Source organism: Erinaceus europaeus, chromosome 3 (genome assembly GCF_950295315.1).
Source record: "Erinaceus europaeus chromosome 3, mEriEur2.1, whole genome shotgun sequence".
Taxonomy (NCBI): Eukaryota; Metazoa; Chordata; class Mammalia; order Eulipotyphla; family Erinaceidae; genus Erinaceus; species Erinaceus europaeus.
This window is the reverse complement of record NC_080164.1, coordinates 14,230,233-14,251,818: the sequence shown is the minus strand read 5'-3', so window position 1 is coordinate 14,251,818 and position 21,586 is coordinate 14,230,233. Positions and strand designations below refer to the sequence as shown.

Below are 21,586 nucleotides of genomic sequence, written 5' to 3'. Positions count from 1 at the left end.
GTTTGTTTGTTGCCTGCACTACAAATCCGCTGCTACTGGAGGGCATCGCATTTGCATTCTTATTGCTGCTGTTGTTGGATAGGACAGAAATGGAGAGAGAAGGGAAAGATGGGGGAGGGAGAGAAATTAGACACCTGCAGACCTACTTCACTGCCCATGAAGCGACCTCCCTGCAGGTGGGGAGCTGAGGAGCTGAGGGCTCGAACCCGGATCCCTGTACCGGTCCTTGCGCTATGTGCTCCTAATTCAGCGTGCTACTACTGGCCCCACAATTCAGTCTTAACTATGACACCCCCATAACAAAAGAGTGGATAGGGCATAGGACTTTTCTGCAGGAGCAGACTTTTTTTTTTTTCTTTCCCTTTTAATTTCAGTGACAGAGAGGGAAAGAATGAGAGAAGAGATTCCACAGCACCATCTCCCCGTTCATGAAGCAGCTGTGCATGGTGTTCTGTGGTGTTGGGGACTTGAACCTGGGTCCTTACACATGATAAAGTGTGTGCTTTGCTGGGTGAGCTGTCTTTGGTTCTGGCAGTGTCTCCTGAAATTTCAAACATATAAACCTTTCGATCGAGGGATTCCACATTAAGGAGTTTCCCTGTAAAGATGAATTGCTGTGAATGTTCAATGCTGAATATACTGGTGCTTTTTGTATCATTACCAAACAAAATGAGACAAAGAAGGAAGAAAACTTTTCCTTTAGTGACGGACTGTCTAAAATAAGTCACGGTATATCCTTCCATGCTAAGGAACACTGAAGCCACTGTTACCAAGAGGCGGGCAGATTTTATCGATTGACATTGAGGTGGAGGGCATGTCAGTGGAACAGAGAAGTTGTAAGCAATCTAAATGGTCTCTTGGTATAGGGAAACCTTTTGAACTATCTTTATCTGCATAGAGCAGAAATTTTACCCAATGGTAACGTCCCCAAGCTGTTAGTGGTGGTTGCTTTGGCTTGGGGAGAGGCATTTGCAGGATTCAGGACAGATAAACCTCGGCATCATAGCCTTCACTCTGCTATGCTCTTTGGAACTTCCTCCTTTTATGTGTATATTGGATATCAGACAAACTGGAGACACTATTACTTTCCAAGGGATTTTCAATCTGAGAGGGTATTCTTTCTATAGTTGTTCCTTATGTTTGTTGTGTATGTGTAACACACACACACACACACACACACACACACACACACACACACACACACACATTCAAACTTACAAACACATTACAAGCGTAGGAGTAAGGAAAACATTTTGCGAGCATTGCAGTGAACTATATGCCATGTTGCTGGAATCCCAGGCACGTGTCTGGACACAGCATTGGGTCATTGGATAAATTTTAACTATAATACTCATGTCAAAATTCTTATGTTGGTAGGAACGTTAGACATGTCACTGAGTAGTGGAAAACAAGTAAAACCTACCAATTTTTGCTTTGATTATTTTATACTGCATCTAGTGTAATGAAGCTATTTTATCTTTTCTGCTTTCACCCAGGAGTTTCTGAAGTAGAAATAGAGTTTATTCTAAATGTTCAGTTGACCCTGGAAGTGAGAGAGGATTTTGTAGTCATGTTAGTTGAATTCCACAATTCTTTGAACATTGAGCAAGGTCCTGATATTTATTCTAGGTAATCCCTGATAACTAAATTCATATTTTAAATTTATAGTAATACCTTGCATGCTTATCTCCTAAAAATTATTGAAAAGGATAAGACAAGGATTTTTTACATTTAGAGACTTGTTCTATTTATTACATATTATTACATACAGTCAGTAGGACTGTGTGTGTATGTGTGTGTGTGTGTGTGTGTGTGTGTGTGTGTGTGAAAGAGAGAGAGAGAGAGAGAATGAGAATTTTGTATTCTTTCCCCAGAAAAAAATTATACCTGGAAATTGGCAGGGGGAGTTTTCTTTAGGGTGGGGCCTTAAAGTAGCCTTAAGGAATGAATATGCTTCTGTGTCTTTCCCTTGGATTCTCTTGTGTTTGTACAGAAGGGTTTCTGGACTTGTCTATAGCAGTCTGTGTGTTGGTGACACGGGTTTCTGTGTTTTACCATGGCAACAATTTCTTCTTCTTTTTTTTTAAGTTGTAAACAAATTAAATCATTCTGGCCCAGCATGCCTGAATTCAATTTATTGAATGAAATTTTTGAAGCTCTTAAGCTTTGAAAATACCAGAAAAGGAATTCTAGAGATTTAATTTACTTAAAATGTTGATTTACATTATAGCTGTAGCTCAGAATGTTTAGCGATCTCTTTTAACAGACACACTTAAATGTGTACCTGTAAAAAAATGAAGCACCATATTTCTTGAATCACCAATCTTTTAAAAAATCAATTAATTAATTTTGCTCTTTCTCTTTATTGGATAGAGACAGCTAGAAACCAAGAAGGTAGGGGGAGCTAGAGACAGAAAGAGAGACAACTGCAGACCTGCTTCACCACTTAGAAAGCTTTCTGGTGGGTTAGGCAGTAGCACAGTGGGTTAAATGCACATGGCACCAAGTGCAAGGACTGGCATAAGGATCCCGGTTCAAGCCCCCGGCTCCCCACCTGCAGGGGAGTCGCTTCACAGGCGGTGAAGCAGATCTGCAGGTGTCTATCTTTCTCTCCCCCTCTCTGTCTTCCCCTCCGCTCTCCATTTCTCTCTGTCCTATCCAACAATGACGACATCAGTAACAACAACAATAAAACAACAAGGGCAACAAAGGGAAAATAAATAAATAAATATTACAAAAAAAAAAAAGCCAAAACAACGAAAGAAAGCTTTCCCGTGCAGGTGGAGACTGGGGCCTTGAACCGTGGTTCTTGAGCACCATAACATGTGCACTCAACCAGGTGCTCTACCATCTGGCTCCAATCCCGTTTTAGATCATAGATGATGCCTTTTTTAAAAATATTTCAGAAATGCTCATTAGCTAGGTAAACAGAATGTGATTATAGTAAGACAATATATATAATTATCAGCAGCTTCAGATTTATTGCTTATTTTAGTATTTTGTAATAGTATGTTAAAGGAATTAAATTTAGTAGCTTTTAAATTTTATAAAAACTGAGACAACTTTTAGCTCCCAGGATATTTTTTTTCCCTATAATAATTAACTTACAACAAGCATAGAATATTTATATTTCTGTATTATCCAAACCAGTTGAAAAGTTTATTGATGACAAATCTTTCCTTCTTTTTATATAACTTAAAAAAAAAAGACCAACTAAATGAAAACTATTGGTTTGGAGCTTTCTGGCTTCATTCACACTTGTACTTAAAATATTCTTATTTTTAACTTCTAAATAAAATGACTTTTTATGGGCTATATTTTTTATTTTAAGATACAATAGAATTTCATATCGTGAATATACAAAGTTTGTGGTTGAAGTACTGAATCGAAAATTTAGATTTTGAGATTATAAGAACTTTTATAAAGATAGCAGTTCATATTATTAATGCTTCCTTGTATGAACACCTTGTTTTAGTGGTCTTGTCTTTGTCTTAAATAGCTTAAAATGTCAACAGTTCATGTTTTTTCTTTCTTTTTTGCCTCCATGGTTTTTAGCTGGGGCTTCATACCATCATGACTCTACCACTTCCGGGAACCTTTTTAGATAATGGGTAAGGGGAGAGACAGACAGACAGACAGACAGACAGATAGATAAGGAGCAATACCGTATCACTGCTCCATCACTAGTGAAGTGCCCCCCCCCCCCCATGTGCAAGTGCTCCCATATTGTGGCCACGGACTTTACCCAGGTCTTCACACATGGTAAAGTGTGCGCCCATCTGGCTGAGCTTGTTCAGCCTCCTGTGATTGTTTTGTTTTGTTTTTTTTTGGGTATGTAAAGGCCTATGATTCCTAGGAGACCTGAAGGAAACAGAGTATTTGAATTACTTAGAGAATAAAAGAAAACAGTTCACAGAAACTAGTATTTGTTCATTTTATTTGTGCAAGAGTGCTGGTCATGTCAGAGTATTTTGAAACGGTTGGTTCAGTAATTTGGCCTACTGTCTTTTTTTCTCTATAACAGTTTTTCTGTTTCCTACTACACCTTGCATATCCACCAATCCAAGACACCCTGTAGGTGAGTATTTTTCTAGTTATCCAATGGCATCACTTGTTCCTAAGACAGTTGCCGCTTTACTAAAACTAGACTTTTCCTACTTTGAATTTTCTGGTTTATAGATTATGTAAATCTATAGCTTAACTTTAAGCTGGCAGAAAATAGCTGAAGAACTGTTTAGATATTACAGACAGATCATAACAGGATCAAACTTTTTCCCTGGGATTTAAATGCTAATTTCAGGCTCTATTCTTTTTTGAATTTTTACTATAAAAACTAGAGAGTTATAACAGCTTGGGAATATAAAGAAAATATAATTTAAAATCATTTTAGATTTAAATTTTTTAACATTGTTCTTAGGTATATATGTTCTGAGGAAGGAATTAAAAGAAAACTTGTTTAGGTAGTTCTTTTGGCTTATTATTATTATTTTTAAAGAATTCAGGCACCTTTCTTTCATAAAAGCTTGGAAAAAAATTTTAAAAATATTCCCTATCTAAATCAGTTTAGGCTTTTATACACCCATGGATGAGTTTTTCTGCATTTGGCTTAGATAGTTCCTTCTCTGAAAAAAAAATTATGTAGATTTTCAAATATAATTTTTAAAAATATACAAATAATACCCAAGTCTTTGGAAATTAAAAAGAAAACCAATAGAATGCCACGATCAATTTAATTTTGAGAGGGCTGAAGGAAAATAAATAGTAGAAGGTGTTCCTCAACTCTTTTAGTATTGGGATGCTTAACTATATCTCTATAAGCCTGCCAGATAAGTTTAAACTACTTATAGTACTGCATTATGTTATCTTCTGATTCTGCAAAGTTTCTATTATCACCCCACCTTCTATTGCTTTGCCCATCCTCTTTGATACCTGTTAGCAGCTAGATACATACTCATACATACTCCTTGAAAATATCACTACAAGTAATAGAATGAAAGGCAAAACCTTGTTTAAAAAAGGTATGTTTCCCTTTCTCTTCCTGGGCATGTGGTAACTTGCATGGCTGAGCTAGATGGCTAGTTTTGTAAGATTTCATAGTAAACTGTAGTTTGTTCACCCACTTGGTGTAAATCACCTTTCTCTCCCTGCTGACTCTCTCGTTTACCAGCACAAAGTGCAAGTTGGAAAGCGGCGACAGGTGTTGGCCACTCTCTATTCCCTCCTGACTTGGGTGTCTGTTTAAAAAAAGGGAAAGAAAAAAAAAGCTTTACTTGACTTGGTGCTCCTGTGTGAGTCTTTCTTTTTGTCAGTATGTATGCTTGGTTTTCTCTTAAGAGTTTTGTACAAGAATTTAGGAAAACTGTAATTCTTGGATCCTCCAGATTCAGGATAAGAGGATTTGTGTTTGCAGTAAAGATCAGAAGTTGAGAACGCCGAGGTATTTTGTACAGCCGTGCTGGATTGGTGGATATGCAAATGTTGCTTTTGATGTGAGTGAGCACAAGACTGCGGATGAATTTTGTTGTGATGAATTGACTCTACATTTTATTTTATGCAAATGAGTTAAAAGTGGATACAGTGTATCTGGAAAAAAATCATCCAAGTGATTTCATTAAAAATCATTCTTAAAAAAATTTTTTTTCGGGGGTCGGGCCGTGGCGCAGTGGGTTAAGCACACGAAGCGCAAAGCGCAGGGACCGGCGTAAGGATCCCGGTTCGAGCCCCCGGCTCCTCATCTGCAGGGGAGTCACTTCACAGGCGGTGAAGCGGGTCTGCAGGTGTCTATCTTTCTCTCCCCTCTCTCTCTGTCTTCCCCTCCTCTCTCCATTTCTCTCTGTCCTATCCAACAACAAAGCAACGTCAACAATGGCAATAATAATCGCAACGAGGCTGCAACAACTAGGGCAACAAAAAAAGGGAAAAATGACCTCCAGGAGCGGTGGATTCATGGTGCAGGCACGGAGCCCAGCAATAACCCTGGAGGGGAAAAAAAAATTTTTTTTTTTCATACAAAATTGTTGATAACCCTAACCATTTAAGTCATTAGATTCTGGTTGTGTGTCTGCATATTTATCTAGATTGACAAGGGACAGTAAAGAATTTTAGGAACAGAATCTTCACATTAAATTGAGCTCACACAGTCATGCCTAAACTTGTCAAAGGTCTTGAAGAGACGGTACGTTTGCCTAGGAGCCTGCTGCTGGGACACTGAGCTGGAAGGTGCTCGTTCTCCTTGGCATCATCCGACCAGCCAGCTGGCTCCTTGCTGGTGCTTGTCAGCAGAGTGTGACTGATTAGAGTCTCTGATTCTTGAAGTAACCTTTTTTTTTTGGGGGGGGGGGGCTGTCCTCACCATGTCTCAGAACTCTGCTAATTCGCTTATTGCACTTTGGAGAATTAAGGGTATTTTGTAACTCCGGGAAGACCGAGTTAAGGCAATTTGAAGTGAACAAATGTTTCTTCAGGTAGTTCATTAATTTTAAACTCTAGAGTAGAACTTCTTGGATGAAATGTCCAGGATATCCATATGTTGAATGATTTCAGGCAATGCGCACAAAAATGTAAACTGCCCCCCCCTTCCTCCTGTAACACTGATCCCACTTGGGCACGAGAGCTGAGTATGTTCATGTTTATCTCTTACAGCACATTTCATAAGGATGTTTTGCTTTATGCTTTTTACATGATAGAAAGGTGGGGCCCGTATACTGGAATAATCAAATCCAAGAAAAATGTGTTTATTTTTTAGGAGGTAAAGTTAGGAGCTGAATGTATGGCGTCATATCTTGAATAACTTGTGTAGTTGGGCCGAAAATCCCTACAGTTACAGACATGATCTATGTTACACATTTGTGGCTTCCTAGGCAGACTTGAGAGTATAATCAGTTTGAATTTTTAATGACAGTTATTTCCATAATTAGGTTTTCCGTGAAGCTCGAAGAACAGTACCAAGTATTGTTTACATGCCTCACATTGGTGATTGGTGGGAAGCTGTCGGCGAAACTGTGAGAGCAACTTTTCTGACACTGCTACAAGACATCCCATCCTTTTCCCCTATATTTTTACTGTCTACCTCCGAAACCATGTACAGCGAACTGCCTGAAGAGGTATTACTCTGCTCATAGATTCTTCTTAAATGATGCCTTTAAAAAAATGGTTAATCTTGTAAATTGACACATTTTAATTACTGTCAAATTATGGTCATGGTCTGTTCAACTTCATGCTGTAGTTGTATCAATTATTAGTAGTATGGTCTTAAATAATTTACTTAACATTTTAAGTTTCAGGGGTTATTTTTAGTTTGGTGATTTTATTATATATATATATATATATTTTTTTTTTTTTTCATGCTGTGCAGATTGAGATAAGGTCTAATGTATACCTATGGAGGTGATCTTAGCTGTATCATCATTTTCATTATAATCAGTCTTTTCATGTTAAATGCTTTGGTGAGACAGGACCTTTCACTTGCTTCACTGTTATCCTTGTGTTAAAGCCAAATATTGTGAATACTGTGTGTGCATAACTGTCACATGGGAGAATTTATGTAGCCATGGAATCAAACCCCAAATCAATCTACTCTATTAGAATTAGAATCAGTGATAAACTCACAGCTGTTTCAAGGAAAAAAAAAAAGGGTAGTAGATCAATTGACTGTGAATAACTTAATTTTGTAATAATTGTTTTGACATCTTAAATTTACTAAATTTTAAAGTCATCTCTGTAGAAATACTTGTAAACATTTTGTTCATGCAGGCAGCATAATCAGATTTGCATGTTTAAAAATAGTAGTACAAATTGTGACTATGAAGAATGTATGCTTAAGATATTTGTTTACCGATTCTGGTTCAATTTTAACTTTTGTTAGCTGTCTTGCCAAAGTAGATTTAAAAGAATTATAAATGTATTAAGACTTATTAAATGGAGGTTAATTTCTTTTTGATTATTCAGAATCTGCTATTATTTGTAGGCTAGTAATTTTTTCTCTTTTTTCTGAGCTGGGTTCTCTATCATGTGGCCTCTCATAGTTCTCTGTACTTTTTATTTTTATTTTTTTTATAATTTTTATTTATTTACTTATTCCCTTTTGTTGCCCTTGTTGTAATTATTGATGTCATCGTTGTTGGATAGGACAGAGAGAAATGGAGAGAGGAAAGGAAGACAGAGAGGGGGAGAGAAAGACAGACACCTGCAGACCTGCTTCACTGCCTGTGAATTGACTCCCCTGCAGGTGGGGAGCCGTGGGCTCGAACCGGCATCCTTATGCCAGTCCTTGTGCTTTGCGCCACCTGCGCTTAACCTGCTGCGCTACCGCCTGACTCCCCTCTGTACTTTTTCTATTTGATCAAGTATCTGCTAAAGCTATTGTGGATATTCACTTTTGTGAGTGAAAATCATGAGAATTCTCCCAGAACGCTGATTTTATCACGTTTTATACCGGTTGGTTATTCCTGGGGAATTTTCCTTTATCTCCAAGTTTTTCCACTTGTTTCAGCTTTGACATTAGAATGCTTGTTTTTTTTTTTTTTCTTTTTATTTGATAGGATAAGAAGAAATTATGAGATGGGGGGGAGAGAGAGAGAGACAGAGGGAGAGAGAGAGAGAGAGAGAGGGAGAGAGAGAGAAAAAGGGAGAGAGAGAGAGAGGGAGAGAGAGAGAGGGAGAGGGAGAGGAAGAGGGAGAGGGAGAGAGAGAGGCACCGAGACCTGCAGTACTGCTTTACCACTTGTTTGTGACATTTGCTCCCTATAGTTGGGGACGGGAAGGGAGGGAGGGAGAGAGAGACAGAGACAGAGAGACAGAGAAAGAGAGAGAGAAAGGAAGGAGACACTTGCAACACTACTGTTTTTAAAGCTTCTCCCCTGCAGATGGAAACTGGGAACTTGAACCATGGCCTTTGCTCATGATAACGTGTGTGCTCAGTTGGGTGTGCCACTGCCCGGCCCCTGGAAACTGCTATTCTAAACCATCTGTTATCAAAAGTATGGCTCACAGACCCCTACCAACTCCACATGTTTTTCAAAGGATCATCAAATTTCTCTTTTCTCGGAAAATGTAATTTAAATATACAAGAGTTATAAGTTATTTCTGTTGAGGAGAATCAGAAGAGCTCTCATTGAGGGATTGGATGGTGGTATAGTAGACTGTCTGACTTTCAGACAAGTCAGCTGCACCATTTCCTCTTATTTAATGCCCATGTATGTTGTAGGTTAAATGTATCTTCAGAATCCAGTATGAAGAAGTCTTGTATATTCAGAGGCCTATTGAAGAAGATAGAAGAAAATTCTTCCAAGAATTGATCCTCCATCAGGCGTCAATGGCTCCACCACGAAGGAAACACCCTGGTAAAGTCTCTCAAAGCCTTTCAGAAGCCAGGTACAGGGGACTTGGTTAAGCACCTTCTCTTAGAAAGGTGCTCTTTTAACCACCATTTCTTCATGGAAGTGAGGATAGTTTTTTCAGACTCCATTTACCTTGATTTTTACTTAATAACTTCTTGAATTCACTTTTGGCTTATAGTATTAATATAAACCCAAGGAATATAGCTTCATGCTTTATATATACATGTGAGGCTTACCAGACCAGAGCAAGTTTAATGGGCTGTATATATATATATATATATATTAAATATTTATTCCCTTTTGTTGCCCTTGCTTTTTTTTGTTGTTGTAGTCATTACTGATGTCGTAGTTGTTGGATAGGACAGAGAGAAATGGAGAGAGGATGGGAAGACGGGGAGAGAAAGACAGACACCTGCAGACCTGCTTAACCTGCCTGCAGGTGGGGAGCTGGGGGCTCAAACCGGGGTCCTTACGCTTTGTGCCACCTGCACACTTATTTCTTTATTTGCCTCCAGGGTTATTGCTGGGTCTTGATGCCAGCACTGTGAATCCATTGCTCTTGGTGGCTATTTTTTTCCTTTTTTTTAAAAAAAATTATTTCTTATTTTTTTTACTTGATAGCGCAGAAAGAAATTGAGAGGGTAAGGCGTGATAGGGAGCTAGAGAGAAAAATAGACCCCTGCAGACCTGCTTCACCACTTTTGATGGCTTACTTAATTTTCCAAACATTTGAGTCCCTATTATGTTAGGTATGCTTTGGGAAATCTATCACTGCAAATCATCTGTTTTAGTTTTAACCATTCCTTGGACTCTACACTCTACTCTTAGAGAGGCCTCCATTTGCCATATTTGCTGGAGTTTTTGACTTAAGTAAGGTTTGCATTAAAAATGATTCAAATGAAAGTTTCTTTTTCCTTAAGGTGCTTGAAAGGTAAGAGTACTCTGCTTAATTTCATCCAGCTTAATCTAGAAAATTAAATCTGTTTGGTAAAATTCCTTCCTCCCCCCCTTCCCCCTTCCCCCCTTCCCCCCTCCCTCCCTCCCTCCCTCCCTTCCTTCCTTCCTTCCTTCCTTCCTTCTTTTTTATCACTGGACTTTACTGCTCCAGGCTGACTTTACCAGATAGAGAAACAGATAGAGCAGGGGAGATAGCATAATGGTCATGCAAACAGACCCTCATGCCTAAAGCTCTAGCAGCTAAAGCAGGTTCAAACCCCCTGCATCACCATAAGCCACAGCTGAGTAGTGCTCTGGTTAAAAAAGAAAAAAAAAAAAAAAAAGGAAAAGCAAAGATTACCTGGGAGTCGGGTAGTAGTGCAACGGGTTAAGCTTATATGGTGCAAAGCGCAAGGACCAGCCTAAGGATCCAGGTTCAAGCCCCCAACTCCCCCCCTGCAGGGAGGTTGCTTCATAGGCGGTGAAGCAGGTCTGCAGGCGTCTTCCCCTCCTCTCTCCATTTCTCTTTGTCCTATCCAACAAGACAACATCAATAACAACAACAGTAAAACAAGGGCAACAAAAAGGAATAAACAAACAAACAAATAAACAAAAACAGATAGACAGAAAGACACACCTTGGCTTCAAAGCTTCCTCCAGTGAGGTTGGATCCAAGCTTGAATTTAGGCTGTGCTCAGGATAAAGCAAGCGAGGTATTTTGCCATTACTGGTAGATATCTTCTCTCTCTCTTTCCTGGTTCTCTTATACTTCTCATAGATGTTCTAAAAGGACCTTAACTATATCTCTTACCCTTGCCAAGTCCTCAGCTTTCCATGTGTATGTTCTTTTCTATTTTTAATAATTTTCTTGCCCTTGAGTGATTCCTTATCACATTTTTTCAGTGTTTTAGAAAGTGGTCACCTATCCAATGGTTAGCTGTAGGTCTCCCACTTCTCCCCAACTTTGGGAAATTCAACACAGAAGTTGAACTTTCTGACTCTTGGTTGTTGCTTCTTATTAACTTAAATAACAGTACTTAAAATATTTCACAGTGCAAGTGAGTCATTTTAATAAGACATCTTGCGTGCTCCTAGATATATTTTACTGCCCCACATTTTGAAATTTCTATGCTATAGATTAGCATTTTTCTTTTTGAATTGCTTCTCTTGACTTTCATTTTTCATCTTAAGGCCTACTTAGAGATCAACAGGAATCTCTAGAATTTTAGACCTGAGCTTCAGTGTTACACCATGAAAATCTTTGAAGGAATTAGAGAACATTATGATTAGGAAAGCTAAAACTTTTTTTTTTTTTTTTTTAAGGATTCCTTGTTTAATTATTTATTAGAGCATGGGAAAGAAAGGAGGAGAGAACCAGAGCATCCTCCTTGCACATGCAATGTAGAGGTTTCAACCTGGGACCTCGTGCTCGAGAGTCCAGTGCTCTATCCGCTGTGCCAACCTCCCAGGCTGCAGGAAAACCAATACTTTAAAAAAAAAAAAAACAAACCCAACCTAAATTATTTCTTTACTTGCTTATTTTTAATGCAAATGGGAGAGAGTGGCGTCATGGCAGTGCTCGGCTTTTGGCTTATGATGTCGCCAGGGATCGAACCTGAGACCTGTCATTCTCAGGAACGGCGCTTTTGCATGACCATTATGCTCTCTCCCCTAGCCTGGAAAGCTAATACTTTTAAGAATATTTGTTTGTTTCTTTTATGATAGTTGAGCATTTCCATAGATTTTACAGAGAGCATTTCAGACTGGGCCTTCCATCTTCTTTGTGTCTTTTGGATCCTTGCAGGTACCATTCACTGCCCCTACTGTGTTTACTAAAAATATGAGTGGAGAGAAAAAAATGTCTAGGAGTTGTTCTTTCTTCTTTTTTTTGGGGGGGGGGGTGCTCTGCTAAGGGGAGATAACATAATGGTTATGCAAACAGACTCTCTTGCCTGAGGTCCTAGGTTCAACCTCTGCACCACCATAAGCTAGAGCTGAGCTGTGCTCTGGTGAAAAAGAGAGACAGAAAATGTCATCTTTAATAAGACCAAGACACCAAAGCAAAACAAAGAAAAAGTCGATTATATATCTGCCTATATTTATTTTTAAACCAGATCCCTGCTCAGCTCTTACTCAAGGTGGTGCTGGTTATTGAACCTGAAGCCTCAGGCTTAAAAGCCTTTTTGTATAACCATTATGCTATTTCCTATACCCTCAAGTCAGAATTGTTTTCGGGGAGGATCAAGGATTGTTATTTACCCTTTTAACTCTAATGCATATGAGACACACCCTCCCTTTTGAGAAGCAGTTTTTTAAACGAGGTTGACAGGAGTAAAAACAAGAGTACAGTGTATCCTGGAATACTTACATTGATTTGAAATACACCTCCTAGATCATACGTAAAGTATACTTAAATTTGATTATTTAAAAGCACTTTATGTTCCCTTTAAAGAAATTCTGTTATGGGGGGTCAGGCAGTAATAAGTAGCACAGTAGGCAAAGCACACGTGGCATGAAGCGCAGGGACCAGCGTAAGGCTGTCGGTTCAAGCCTCCAGCTCCGCACCTGCAGGGCAGTCGCTTCATGGGCGGCGAAGCAGGTCTGCAGGTGTCTGTGTTTCTCTGTCTCCCCTTCTCTCTTAATTTCTCTTTGTCCTATCTAACAACAACAACAGCAATGATAACAATAATAATAACGACAACAACAAGGGCATCAAAATGGGGAAAATGGTCTCCAGGAGCAGTGGATTTGTAGTGCAGGCACCGAGCCCCAGCGCTGGGATAACCCTGGAAGCCAATAAATAAATAAAGAAATAAATAGAAAGAAATTCTGTTACAATTTATTTTGCAAAGTAAAGCTATTCCCTAATGTACTTTTGGTTTCCTTTATTTATTTTTTCTTTTATGGTTTATTAATTAATCAGTGAAAGTGTGAGAGAGAGAGAGGGAGGGAGAGAGAGAGAGAGAGAGGAGAGGAAAGGAGAGGAGAGAGGAGAGACCAGAGCATCACTCTGTCACACATGACACCTGGGCTTATTTGGCACCTCACTCTTATAGATCTCTCTCACATTATCCACTATGCCATCTCCCAAGCCACCCATTTCAAATTCTGCCTTTTTTTTTTTTTTTTAATACGTGGGATGTAGATTTATTGTGATTTAAGAAAGGGTATTTCTGAGGCTCTCAGGAGTTCAGGGCCTGCCACTTGTCCAGGAGACCATGGTTAGGGGTATAGCCACTAGGTCTACCATTCCTCTGCACTAAACTTGATGAAACCCCAGTTTTTTTTATTTTTTAAATTTTTTAATTTATTTATTTTCCCTTTTGTTGGCCTTGTTGCTTAACATTGTTGTGATTATTGATGTCGTTGTTGTGTAGGAGATAGAGAAATGGAGAGAGAAGGGGAAGATGGGGAGAGAAAGATAGACTTGCTTCAACACTTGTGAAGCGACTCCCCTGCAGGTGGGGAGCCAGGGGCTCGAACCGGGATCTTTACTCTGGTCCTTGCGCTTTGTGCCACCGCCCGACTCCCAGAAACCCCACTTTTTAAAGATAGGAATTTTCTGGCTGCCAAGGAACTTGAATTTGGCCCCTTGCAGGGTCCCAGTGCACATGATGAGCCGGCCTGTGTGCACCCTGGCCACCATGCCTTGGGGCTTTCCACAGGCACTCCACCTGCCTTTCCGAAGCCTCAGATTAGGAACAGCCGGTGGTTAGGCACAACGTGAGTGTTGAGTGGGAAGGACCATCTCCAGTGTCCATTAGAGCCACCTGTGCAGACCACAGGCTGCATATGCAACCTAGGAGGCTGCTGTCGGCAGCTGTTTTACACCATGCCCCATCGGGATGGAAGCTGCATTGGCTTAAAGGGCTGCAGAAAATTTTGACTTGTTGAATTTGCAAATCCTAGTCTCTGCTAATAGTTGAGCTGTTGTGCCAGTTGCCAACTTGATGTTGTCGCCGGATTCACATATACTGGTAATTCTCTTGAAAGAGAGTGAATGCTAGGAAAGTAATTGAGGTCCTGACCTTCCTATACAGAACTGTCAACAGTTTTCTTCTATTTTCTCTAGGTCTTTGTGCTATGGAAGTGCTTCCTCTTGCACTACCATCTCCACCTCGTCAATTATCAGAATCCGAAAAGAATCGAATGGAGGACCAGGAGGAAAATACTTTAAGAGAGTTGCGGTTGTTTCTCAGGGATGTAACCAAGAGGCTGGCCACAGATAAACGCTTTAACATCTTCAGCAAACCGGTGGATATTGAAGAGGTCTTGTTTCAGTAGTGTGCAAACAGTGAAGTTGAACTGGCTAAAAGAAAAAAATATTGACATCTTTTTTTGGAAGGAAAAAAAGCAAAGGCATGGATGAATATTACCCCTAGCCTGTAAATTTTTAATCCATGTGATAACTACTGATGTCATCAGCAAACATCTGGTGACTTTTGGATGAAATTAGTGATCAATTTGTATATGTCCTTTTATTAGTATTGATCTGTGTGATCTCTTACTCTTCAATTTAAGAAGAGGACTAAAAGTTACCTTATTGACATATCCATACAAGACTATTTTTATTCCAGGATAAACCCTGCTCTCAAAAATTATATTGGTGTAGACCAGCCAATAGCAATCACTGTTGGCATTTTCCTATTGAGGCTAGCTTATCGAAAGAGGCGGCTAAGGAACCTGGAAATTTCATTTATCCTCACATTTTGGAAACACTTGTGACCAAGATACTGTTTGAAGTTAAGCAGTTCTTATGCAATTTAAATTAGTTCTTTCTTCATAAGGACTTTTTTTTTTCTCTGCTCCCAGTGGAAAATTTCTCACTCTATGTGTATTATATTGTGTCGTTGTGGGAGCATGGTTTGTGATGACAAGAAAGGAATTTTCCATTTGGAATCTACTATAATACTGTAGACGAAGTTTTTTTTGGCTCTGTTCTTTATCCTGGGATAATGTAGTGTGTGGATGAACACATGAACTCTTTACTGGCTGCCTGCTTATAAAGTTCAGACTCCATGTTTGAACAGCTTTGGTGTTTTCTAGTCATATTTCTTTTTTTATTGTTGTTTTTTTTTTAATTTTATTTGAATGATTCAAATTTTAATGTTGTGTCCTTGCTGTGAAATCTGTACTTTTGGGTCCAAACATATTCCTTTGGAACCATTACCTCATCTGTGACTGGGAAGGATGATCTGGCAATACATCTCTCCTGCCCACAAGTGTGAAAATATCTATTTATCTACCCCCTCCTTTTTTTTATTCCTTTTGTGACAATAGGGCCCTCTATATTTTTTATGTGTATAGTATGTAGCCACAACACGTAGTTTTATTCATTTGATCCTTTCAATAACTTTGCAAAGGCTTTAACTGTTGTTGCTATTACAATTTTATAATTGAGGGAACTGAGGTTCTTTGGGAAGTGACATAACCAAGACTTAACCATTTTTTAAAAAATTCACAGCCCAAATTCTTTTTATCATGGCTATTACCTTTTCCCACTGGAGTTCTGACTTCCCTAATTTTCTTTACCAGTTAATGCGTGTACTTGTAGAACTCCCTCCCCTTAGTGTTTTCAGACAATCGTAGAACTATCTGCCTACTTTAAGAATTGCCTTAAATATTTATTTTTATTTCAAACTGGATATGGAACCCTGACACTTACTAGTTGGTAGGATTTGCCCTCCGGTTAGCCCCTTATAGTGAGAATAAACCAGTTTTGCCTGTGCCCAAGAAAACCCCTATTCTTTCTAACCAGAAAGGAATGACATACATCAAATGCTATCTATAATGGGGTAGAGCTTTTATGAATGATAGTAAGACAGTGTAGAAGAAAGAATGTGTTTGTTTAGTGAGTGTGTGTGTATAATTTTTGTTGTTTAGATAGAAACCGAAAAGACCAGTACCAGGTTGGGTCAGGTTGGAACCTGGGTCGTGCACATGGCAAAACAGGATACTATCCAAGTGAGCTATTTCGCTGACCTATGGCCACAAGAATCTTTTAGGGGTGATGCTTTGCTGTTGTTTTTCTTTTGCTCTTCCCTTTCTGTTTCATTTTGCTCCTGGTTCTTTGTCTCTTCTTAAGATTAATAAACATGGGAGCCCCTGAGGACAGAGAGGGAAAATGATAACATTCAGATAACCTAAGGCATGTTTAAATAATCACCTCATTTGATATTCACACTGGAGGGAGGCAATAGGTGATGTGGTTTTCTTAATTGGTTATGACTTAGCATCTATTTTGGGTCATCTCCCAGTAATATGTAATAAAGAAAAATTATTTTCTCCCCCTGTACATGCAGGATTTACCAATCCCAGTAACTACTTCCCACCCCCAGTCTCAGAGAGGCAAGGAGAGGGAGAGAGAGACAGAACAAGAGAAAACACTATAGCATCTCTCTACTGTTAACAGAGCTGTCTTCATTGCTGTGTGTTGTACTTCCATGTGCTACCAGGGACTCAAACGTGGGTCCTCATACATAAGAGAGTGTGCACTCTACTGAGTGAGCTACTGGCTTATCAGAAAAGTCATGACGTATTTTTCTGTGTTTTTCCATGCAAATATGTGTTACGACTTTTCCGAGCATTTCCCCCAAACTATGTACATATGTATTTGTTCTTGAGAAGCTGTTTCTTTTTATTTTATTTATTTTTATTTTTTGATAGGGCAGAGAGAGGTCAAGAAAGGAAGGTGAGGTAGAGAGGGGGAGAGAAAGAGACACCCGCAGCACTGCTTCACCGCCCCTGCAGCCTCCACCCTGTAGGTGGGGACTGGAGACTTGAACCTGGATCATTGCACATTGTGATATGTACGCTTAACCAGATGTGCCACCAGTCGATATGTACGCTTAACCAGATGTGCCACCAGTCGAGCCCTCACACACATGTAATTTTTGTTTCTAAATTTACTTAAGAGTCAGGGGTGAGTCCAGCCGATCTTCTAATAAAATAGTAATTTAGTATCTTTGTTGTATTACTGACTCAAAACATTTGTAATGACTCCAAAGGAGCAGAAACACTTTCCATGAAACGATTCATCCTAGAAGACTAAGGGAATGGCCAACTCAGTAAGATTTACCAGAAAAGCTCTATAATAATACGAACAACATATATACATGTGATCTTTGTTTAAAATGTTTTCTTTAGGATACATGTATCATTGCTTACTGGGCAATGTAGCCCCTACCTTCTCTTCTCAGATATGGCCAAAGGATAAAAAGCAAAAGCTGAGGCAATTGGCTTACGATTTCACATTGAGGAACATTACAGAGTTTAGATAAGACTTGAATCTGAAACTTTTCATGGAAAATACAGTAGCTTCAGCAGCATAAATTACTCTGTGACTTTGTTTATATTTGTAATTATTTCTTAAGTATCTAGACATAATTTTTAATTTGCAGCAAAGCCACAAGTAATTTTTATTACAATGTTCTGTTTTTAGGTTTCAGATTATCTTGAGGTAATCAAGGAACCTATGGACTTATCAACAGTAATAACGAAAATCGATAAGCATAATTACCTGACTGCTAAGGATTTCCTGAGAGATATTGACCTCATCTGTAGCAATGCTTTAGAGTATAATCCAGATAAGGACCCAGGAGGTAAGCACACAGTGGATAAGATTCACTATAGTATGTCTGCGTTTTTAGATAAATCAATCAATTTTGATGATATATTTTTGTATTTAGAAATGTCTTGGTGACCTAATTAATTCGACAGTAAATTTAACTACTATAATTTATTTTGTCAAATAATAAACCTGAATTATAAAGGATTCTTTCCTCCTTCCTCCCTTCCTCCCTATAGCACTAATCAGCTCTGTTTTATGGTGGTGGAAGGGATTGAACCTGGTAGCCTCAGGCATGACAGTCTGTTTACATAACCATTATGCTGTCTACCCTCCCCACCCCATCACTAGGTCTTGGTGCCTTTATAATGATGGCCATTATCCTGCCCCCCCCCACCCCTGCAAGTTAGGTAGAAAAATATATACTGCCTATATTGTGGGTTTTTTAAATAGGTTTATAATTTTTGTTCTTTTTGTCATCTCTGGGACTTTACTAGTCTGGGCTGATGTTTTTTCAGACAGAGACAGGCCAGGGGTGATATAGAAACCAGAGAACCAGTGGGGGAGACAGCATAGTTATTATGCAGACTCTCATTCCTGAGTCTCTTAAGGTCCCAGGTTCAATCCCTCACACCACCACCATAAGCCAGAACTGAGCAGTGTACCAGTAAATAAACAGTAACCAGAGGACCAAAGCTTCCTTCAGGGTAGTGGGGGTTTGGCTCAAAAAAAGGAGGCTGTGTACAGGACAAAGCTGTGCTCTCTCCACATGAGCACTCTGCTGACCCTGTAATTTTATACTTTCCTTCTCAGCTCCTCCTTTGCTGAGGTTTGTAGTCCCATCTCTTTGAGCGCCTTCCACACAAGATGGCCGTGACATGTCTGTAGTTATGCAAGATGGGGTCAATTGACTCATTATAACAAGAGAGACTTTTTCTCATTAGGAACCATTTCGGATCTGAGCCTGTGCTAAATGATTTGCGGGAGGATTTAGGAAGTTGGGCTTTGGAGTTGACTGGATGCTGTTAGGATGTGGGAGCTGGTTTTGCAATTAGGTATTTTAAGGATGGAACACAGGAAGAATGAAACAAAGTGTGCTTTAATTTTTCAGATGTTGGTTCTTTAGTGGCTGCACATTTGCTTTAAAATGAATCACCCTTTGTGCTCCTCGGACTCCATTTTAAATCCAGTCCTGTTTTAGAACAAATATAGAGAATGATAGTAAAAAAATGAATCAGAGTGCTTAAAAAATAGTTGATGGGATCAATCTAGACACACACACACACACACACACTCACACACACACACACACACACACACACACACACACCCCTGTGACTAATTATGAGCACAGTGGGAGCACTGCTTCTAAAAAGAAGCTGTGGTTTCTGGTACATAGTAAGCCTGCCCTACCGGGTGCAGCTATCTAGTCAGAGTTGACTTGACTACAAGTGTGTGTGTAATTTTCTTCACTGGTTTAGATGCAAAGACTGTTATATAATTCAAAAGCCCTATTTTGACGGTGTTCCGATTATTTCATATTTTTAGTTAAGAGGCCTGCATTTTTCTTAGCAACAGAACCACTTACTATGTATTAGAAAACAACCTCGGGGCTTGTTGTGTAGCAAGTGGAAATGCCATGAATGCTGCATTACTTTCACAAGCTCCCATGCGTATTTGTAAGCTTAGAGTGCTGCGACTTGTAGAACATTTGGCCAGTTGCGGGGAAGGGGAAACCTAGAATGCACATGGAAGACAAAAGCCAACAGTTTTGAAATCTGGAAGTGTTGCCCAGGTGTTAGTCCAGATTCTCTTGGAGAATGACATGGACAGAGATTCTAGAATTTTAACTTGTAGGCTTTAGCTGTGCCCATCACCAGCTATTTGGCTATATTATTTTATAACCACCCCCCGCCCCCCATCATGCATTGTATACCTATTTTAGCCAAGAGAACTCCACCTACTATCATTGAGCTGATTTTTGCTAAACAAGCAAATAAAAACATTAGCTCTGGGACTCCGGCGGTGGCGCAGCGGGTTAAGCGCACGCGGCGCAAAGCGCAAGGACCGTCATAAGGATCCCGGTTCGAGCCCCTGGCTCCCCACCTGCAGGGGAGTCGCTTCACAGGCGGTGAAGCAGGTCTGCGTGTGTCTGTTTTTCTCTCCCTCTCTCTGTCTTCCCTTCCTCTCTCCATTTCTCTCTGTCCTATCTAACAATGATGACATCAGTAACAACAGCAATAACTACAATAACAATTAAAAAAATAAGGGCAACAAAAGGAAAATAAATATTAAAAAAAACCATTAGCTCTAATCTTAATAGTCTTGGGTGGGGGTAGATAGCACAATGGTTATGCAAAGAGACTCATGCCTGAGGCTCGGAAAGTCCCAGGTTCAATCCCCCACACCACCATAAACCAGAACTAAGCCGTGCTCTGGTAAAAAAAGAAAGAAAGGCTATGCTGGCCTTAGTAGTCTTTTTACTATCTTTTGTTTTGCATTAGTTGCTCATGAACAAAGACCCGGATTCTTAACAGCTTTCGGAGCCTAAGTTGTGGGCTGTGTTTCAGCCAGGCCTGTACTTTCTGTAGTCTTTGCACATCGCGCTCACCACTGAGGTGGGGATTTTGTATTTAGAGATGAGTGCGAGGACCCTTGTCTCTTCATCTGAGATAGTCAGACCAGTTCTTCTAGCGTTTGCCCTTCTTCCGTAGCCAGTCAACAGCATCAGGTTGAGCCTGATGTAAAGTTTCGAGACCTCCTTTGAATCTGGAGAGGTGGCAGTCGTTGACTATGTGGGTCATAGTCTGTCTGGAGCCGCAGGGGCAGTTCGGGTCGTCTCTGGCTCCCCAGCGATGGAACATAGCGGCGCACCGGCCATGGCCTGTTCGATAGCGATTGAGGAGGGCCCAATCATAACGTGCTAGGTCAAAGCCGGGTTGATGCTCGCAGGGGTCTGTGATGAGGTGTTTGTTCTTTACCTCAGCTGACTGCCAGCTCTGTTTCCAAGAGACTGGAACAGAGAAGTTCAGTGTAGGCGTAGGGGACCAGATTGGGTGACGAGACGTCAAGCGTTGGACAGGGTGGGCGAAGATATCCGCGTATATTGGCAGGTCCGGTCGAGCGTAGACGTGGGAAATGAACTTAGATGATGCCGCATCCCGACGAATATCTGGCGGGGCGATGTTGCTAAGAACTGGCAGCCATGGAACTGGGGTGGAACGGATGGTTCCAGAAATTATCCTCATGGAGGAATATAATTTGGAATCGACCAAGTGGACATGGGGGCTACGGAACCATACTGGGGCACAGTATTCTGCAGTGGAATAGCATAATGCCAGAGATGATGATTGTAGTGTGGAAGCGCTCGCGCCCACCTTTGCTGCAGTTTTTATGAGATGTCTGTGAAATGACAGAGTGCGATCGAGAGTAACTCCAAGATAGACTGGCTGGGCTTCATGCCGGATTCTTGTATCGCCAAGCTGCACATTAAGCTCACGCGAGGCCGAGGCATGGTGTAGATGGAAAACAGATGATACCGTTTTTGCAGTGCTAGAGATTAGTCGCCATTTTTTACAGTAATCAGATATCAGAGACATGTCTTTCGTGAGTGTTTCCTCGAGGATGTCGAACTTTGATGCATTGGATAGACCTTCCCGTGGTGCATCTCGTGAGTACCCATTCATTGGGGAAACTGACGATCCTTCCTAGCCGACTGAATCCACATGGATCCCAGTCACTTTCA

General features: G+C 40.1%; 1 protein-coding gene and 1 non-coding gene across 5 annotated transcripts in view; one reads left to right on the top strand and one right to left on the bottom strand.

The window, feature by feature from the left end:
- The window catches only part of ATAD2B (ATPase family AAA domain containing 2B), a 143,690-nt gene that overhangs the window by 85,596 nt on the left and 36,508 nt on the right, over positions 1 to 21,586 (top strand). For 3 of the 4 annotated variants that reach the window (XM_060186642.1, XM_060186645.1, XM_060186644.1), the window contains exons 19-22: positions 6,918 to 7,103; positions 9,206 to 9,341; positions 14,347 to 14,543; positions 17,716 to 17,875. In XM_060186642.1, the coding sequence (XP_060042625.1) occupies positions 6,918 to 7,103; positions 9,206 to 9,341; positions 14,347 to 14,543; positions 17,716 to 17,875 (679 nt within the window). The remainder of the gene's footprint in view (positions 1 to 6,917; positions 7,104 to 9,205; positions 9,342 to 14,346; positions 14,544 to 17,715; positions 17,876 to 21,586) is intronic. The other variant, XM_060186643.1, reaches the window with a different exon arrangement.
- On the bottom strand, positions 14,017 to 14,150 carry LOC132537923 (small nucleolar RNA SNORA70). Its single transcript, XR_009549333.1, has one exon. It is a non-coding gene; the product is annotated as a small nucleolar RNA SNORA70 (small nucleolar RNA).